At 56.1% G+C, this 5623-nt stretch overlaps 1 protein-coding gene across 1 annotated transcript; it reads right to left on the reverse strand.

Moving 5' to 3' along the window:
• Positions 1 to 467: 467 nt before the first annotated feature.
• FAM181B (family with sequence similarity 181 member B) lies at positions 468 to 4801 on the reverse strand. The gene has a single exon (XM_075140183.1). The coding sequence runs from the start codon at positions 4784 to 4786 to the stop codon at positions 3698 to 3700; it is 1089 nt and encodes a 362-aa protein (XP_074996284.1). The 5' UTR covers positions 4787 to 4801; the 3' UTR covers positions 468 to 3697.
• Between the last annotated feature and the right edge of the window lie 822 nt (positions 4802 to 5623).

A 5623-nucleotide genomic window follows, 5' to 3' on the forward strand; every position in this document is an offset into this window, starting at 1 on the left:
AAAATATTGAGACACAGTAATAGCTATTCATGGTGAACCCTTTGTTATTCTTCAGTAAATCACCATTAAGGAAAGGTAAGATTCCCTCACTTAAAAAGATAACGAAGGGTTCTTGTTATTCCTCTTTTTCATCTTTGACTGCATATGAACAATTACTAAGATGTGTATGCTTTTCCACTAAAATCTCCAGTAAAAAATCAGATAATACGTGTAAAATACACCAGCAACAAAAAGGAATTTAGTATATCTGAGGAACTCAGTGCAGGCTTTGTAAAACGAAATAGTTTGATAGTCTGACCTTGATCCAACCAAACAGAACCCGCTTCCATTCAAAGGGACACACTTCTTTTAAGACAGGAAAGCTAAAAAGGATCAGCTTTAGTTCTTAGGGACAGACTCCTTGTGAAAGTGCACCAGATAAACCAAAATATCTTGCTCGATTACAAAAGGTTTTATTCTTACAGCTGCTTAAGATGATGCTCTTCAGTGTTTCAGTGGAGAAAGCAATTTCCCGAGGCTGTTTCTGAGTGAGACTCTTAGGTGACATTTTCAGTGCCTGCGCTATTCAAGCTGGGGGAAACAACCGCAACAAAAAGAGCCCACACATGCACAAAGAAGATAAAAGATGCAGCTCCGCTAGATGGCAACTCTTGGTCTGGTAGCGGTGCCCTCGCCTCCTCCGCAGCAGGGAGAGGAGCTCCAGCACTCCTCAGGAGTTGCACAGAAGTCCTTTGTCTGGCCTCTGCTGTGGGAAAAGCTGCCGGGATCGACCCAGCCATTGTTAGCTCCTTTCCAGCCCTATCAGACTTCCCATACCAGGTACTCCTCAAATACATCTCTGGCAGAAATGCAGCAGTATTTTGAAGAATACTGATGCTAATTTTTTTTCTTTTTTTTTTTTTTTTCCCCCAGTGTAAGCTCCTATAAACTGAAAATCCCCCTTTAAGGAACTATTGCAGAATAGAGGCTAAGCTGAAGCAACATCTGCAGCTGCTGCTCAGTCAGCCTGCCCCCAATTTCTTGCAAGCCCACGAAGAACCCTCCCAACCTGGCAACATCTGGAGTGGGCTGCCATGACAGTTTTATACCAGCCCAGCCCTTCAGACACCCACAGAGCTGCTTCTCCCACTGGTTTGAGAAAAGATCTAACCCAAGAAGGCTGATGATGCTCTGCTTCTGAGCACCACAGGTCACCATCTACATGGGAACAGAGCACCCAGTGAATGAAAGCCACCGGCAGGTCAGATTTGTGGCACTTCACGGCTTCTTGGAATAAAAGGGTGAGGCCTGTGGGCAACCAAACAATTCAGGTTTGCATTGTCTTCCTAGCATATCCCACAGTCTATTCCTGAAGACCTCTTTTAGACTTTTTTCAAGCAAAATCTCACTGAAGTCTGCGAGACAGCTGACAAATAGGATGGCTGTAAGGTCTTCAGGATTAAACCCCTGGTTAATACACATTTGCATATTGAGCTTGTGAAATAAATAAATTGCTCAGTGAAATCCTAAGTGAAAAAAAGTGTTAGCAGAGACCATTGCATTATCAGCTTCTCCTTCATTTGCTCGGCCTGCTGAAAGCGCAGAACTTGGGCGCACGGCTCAGGTGAGAAAGCTGGGCAATAAGATATATATTAGCGCAGCACCATCAAGCTGAAATACTCTAAGCAGCTACAAATTCACATGCTTGAAGCAGTTGCTAAACAAAAAAATGATGTCTCCAACCGAAATAACCCCCCAGTTGGTCCTGTCTAGATAATCTAAAATGCAGTTTTACGCAAGCTCTGCTTGGACCTGGCAGTGCACTGCTTGCGAATGCAAACTCGGGCTCTCTTCACTGGGAGGTTTGCCAAAGTGAAGGAGGCAGGACGGAGTGCACAGAGTAGGACATTGTCCCGTCACCGAAACCAGCAGCCGGGCAGGATTAACCTCATTTGTAGCTACCTTGGCTGGACCGGCCACCCATTGTTTCTCATACACGCTCTCTTAAAGCTTAGTTAAATAAACTACTGCAAAATTATACTTGAAAAGTGCATTTTCTTAACAGGGTTCAGCTATTAGACACTGGAGTGCTGTGGCTATTCATCCATGGTGCTTCCTTTCCATACAGCTTGTTGGAGACCTTGGGCAGTTTTTGGGGAGGAAAGAGGCAGCATAATTTACAGCTCTTGCTGTTTAAAAATAAAATTAAGCCAATTTCCAAAACCAATTATCTCATGGTTTATTTCCAAAAGATCTTGCTTCACCTCTCCACACATCCCAACATCTTAAGCCCAAGGCTCTGACAAAGTTAAATCTGGGTTGATGAGTGAAGAAAACCATTTTACCTTTCACATTATCTGTTAAAAGACAGAAGGCACAAGGATTTGTCACCACCGAGGGTAAAACCTCCGGCTGATCCGTATGTGGATCCCGTTTCAAAAACAAACAATCCACTTGGGACTGGCGGGGAGCCAGACTGCGGGGCTGCCTTTTAAGACTCGCATCTCAATAGGAAATCTCCAAGTATTTTGATTTGTTTTCATAACTGTAACAATTTTCATCCCTTGGCTTTGTAGCGTATTACCATTCCCTCCTTTCTAGTAAGTTAAAGAAACATCCAGTACAAATGAAAGCAAAACAAGCAAAGGTCGCTGTGGATAAAATACGGCATTTCAAAAGATTTAGGAAAGACAAAAACCACTGCCCGTCTTAACTCCTGCCAAGAAACCATTACAGAGGATGGAGGCGCGGTGAAAGCCCCTTGAACGCCGCATTTCAACGGCAGTAACAACCACAGATCATAGATCTATTGTGTAGCTTTATTTTTATAGGACCTATCATAGACTCTTTTACATAACTTAAATGATTATCAAATAATCTCCTGTACACAATGAGACCGAGCCGCATTGCTTTCCGAGCTTTGACACATTCCTGGAAGAAATCCAACGGTCTGTAGGAATCACATCGCCGCAGTGGCTGCAGTACATTTTTGTCCCGAACTTACGCCATCAATTAACTTACGTATCGCTGTAAATTGCTGTTTGCAAGATCCTGCAAGACATTGTTATATTTCAGGACACTAAGTTTTGGTAGCAGCATTTTTAACTTTGCTTCACTTTTTTTCCTCTCGCCTTTGTGTCCTCAGCTGAACATCCGCCAGCACCTGCGATGCACGCGAGCCTGGGAAAAATTTTCACCGCACCGCAAGGGTTGACCGAGTTTTACTTTTAGACTGAAATCATTTACAAGTGGTCACGGCTGCCTTCAAGAGGAGCAGCCCCCGTCGCAACGTCGGGTCAGACAGGTACACCAAGCCGCGCCTGCCTACAGTGAGACAAAACCCGACCCCTAACAAGGATAAGGGAAGGTAGTCACCGGCCGCTAGAAAAACACCTGAAGGAACCCAGTATTTCACATTTTATTTGCAGCGTCTCCCGAGCGGCGGGAGGAGCCGACCCGCAGAGCACAAGGCAGGCTCCTGCGGCAGCCGCGGCCGCGGTTTCGGGTGCGGGGGACGCACACGCGGCGGGACGAGCGGCGCCCCCGGCCCCAGACCTGAGGGGCGGGAGGCCCCCGCTCTCCCCCCAGTGTCCGCCGGGTCCCCCCGGTGGGCTGGCCCGCTCCTCTCTTCCCCCGACCCGTTCCGCCGCCCCCGGCGGGGCGGCTTGTGGCGGGGGCCGAGCCCCCCGGGGCCGGGGCCGAGCCCCCCGGCGCGGCCCTACAGGCCGGAGTAGGCGGCGCGGTGGTAGCCGGCGCTGTAGTCGTAGGGCAGCTGCGGCGGGGGCAGCGGGCACTCGGGGAAGAAGGGGGCGAACCCCGCCGACAGGTGCCCGCCGGGCTCCTCGCCGCCGCCGGGGGCCGGCTCCCCGCCGCCGGGGTAGAGCGGGCGCAGTGCCTCGGACGGCGCCTTCTTGGGCGGGCTGCAGGGCCCGGCCGGGCTCCAGGGCGGCTCGGGGTAGAGCAGCCCGCCCAGCAGCGGGTGGTGGGCGGCGGGCAGCGGCAGCGGCGCTTCATAGAGGCCGTGCTCCAGGCCCAGCTCGGCGGGCAGGCGGGCGGCGGCGCCGCTGGGGAAGGCGTCCGGCGGGGCGGCGTGCTCGGGCAGCAGCGCGCCGTACTCGGGGCCCAGCAGCTCGAAGAACTCGGCCGCCTCCGCGCCGCCTCCGCCGCCGCCCTTCTCCAGCTCCTTGGCGCCCGGCGGCGGCCCGCGGGCGGCGGCGGGCAGTGCCGGCTCGGTGAAGAAGGAGGGCGGCAGGTTGCGGTCCCGCAGCGGCACCTTCCGCGGGCCGCCCGCCGCCCCGCCGCCGCCCGCCGCCCCGCCGCCCGCCGCCTCTCCGCCGCCGCCGCTGCCCGCCGCCCCCCGGCCCTGCTGCAGGGAGCCGAAGAGGGCCGCCAGGCTCTTGCTCTGGAGGCTGCTGGCCGCCTGCGAGGCCTCCCGGCGCGGCGGGGGCTTGGCGGGGCAGGCGGCGGGCGGGGAGGAGGCGGCGGCGGGCGGTGGCGGAGCGGGCGGCGGCGGCGGGGCGGCGGCGATGATGCCGGTGCAGCGCTTGATCTGCTTCTGCAGGTACTTCCTATGGTTCACCTTCCGCTTGGACTTCACCGGCTTGTCCAGCGCCAGCTTGATGTTGCTGGAGGCCGAGTCGATGAAGCTCAGCAGGTCCCTGGTGGCTTCTTTAAAGTCCCCCGCGTCGCCCCCGCCGCCGCCCTCGTAGCCCTTCTCCAGGTCAGCATAGCCCAGGAGGCCGCCGCCGGCGGGGAAGCAGAAAGAGAGGAGGTGGTGGGGGCTGAGCAGCGCGGCTGGCACGGCCATGGCCGGCGGCGGGGCGCCGCCGCCCCGAGCTCCGCAGGGCTGCGCGGGGCGGGCGGGCGGCGGCGGCGGCGGGGAAAAGGCGGCGGGCGGGGGAGGAGGAGGGCTCAGGAGCGGGGCTGGCCTCGGCCCTCCCCGCCTCCCCGTCGGGCGCCCGGGGGCCGGGCCGGGCCGGCTGCACCCAGCCCCCCGGCCGGGGACACTGGCGGCGGTGGAAGGGCGGGAGGAGCATCACCCCCGGGACAGGTACCCACACCCCCCCCGGGACAGGTACCCACACCCCCCCCGGGACAGGTACACAGCCCTCCCTGGGACAGGTACACAGCTCCCCTACCCCGGGACAGGTACCCACACCCCCCCGGGACAGGTACACAGCCCTCCCTGGGACAGGTACCCACACCCTCCCGGGACAGGTACACAGCCCCCCGGAACAGGTACCCACACCCCCCAGAGCCAGCTACACAGACATCCCCCGACCAGATACACACACCCGCTCTGGACCAGGTGCACAGTACCCCCCGGACCTCATCAGCGTGACCCCCATCACTAGCAGCCTCCCCTCCAGCGCTGTCCCCCCCCTGCAGCTGCTCAGCTGGCACAAAATGCGTTCCCCTGCCCGAGGTCAGAGCCGGTGGTGCTGGGTCACCTGCACGGCTCTAGGTGCAAGGGCATGGAGACAAGCTCTTGCTCTGACACCGGCCAGGATGCACAAGCCTAAATTAATTTGCAAAGGGGTTTTTTTTTCCAAGCTCATTACTATGCACATTACCCAGCATACTGTATTTTCCTAGTCAGGTCAACTCCTCAGAAAATCCAGCGCTGTGATCCAGTAGAGATTTT

Source organism: Calonectris borealis, chromosome 1, assembly GCF_964195595.1.
Source record: "Calonectris borealis chromosome 1, bCalBor7.hap1.2, whole genome shotgun sequence".
Taxonomy (NCBI): domain Eukaryota; kingdom Metazoa; phylum Chordata; class Aves; order Procellariiformes; family Procellariidae; genus Calonectris; species Calonectris borealis.

Coding starts and splice junctions, on each gene's coding strand:
- FAM181B (XM_075140183.1), bottom strand. CDS start 4,786: ATGGCCGTGCCAGCCGCGCTGCTCAGCCCCCACCACCTCCTCTCTTTC.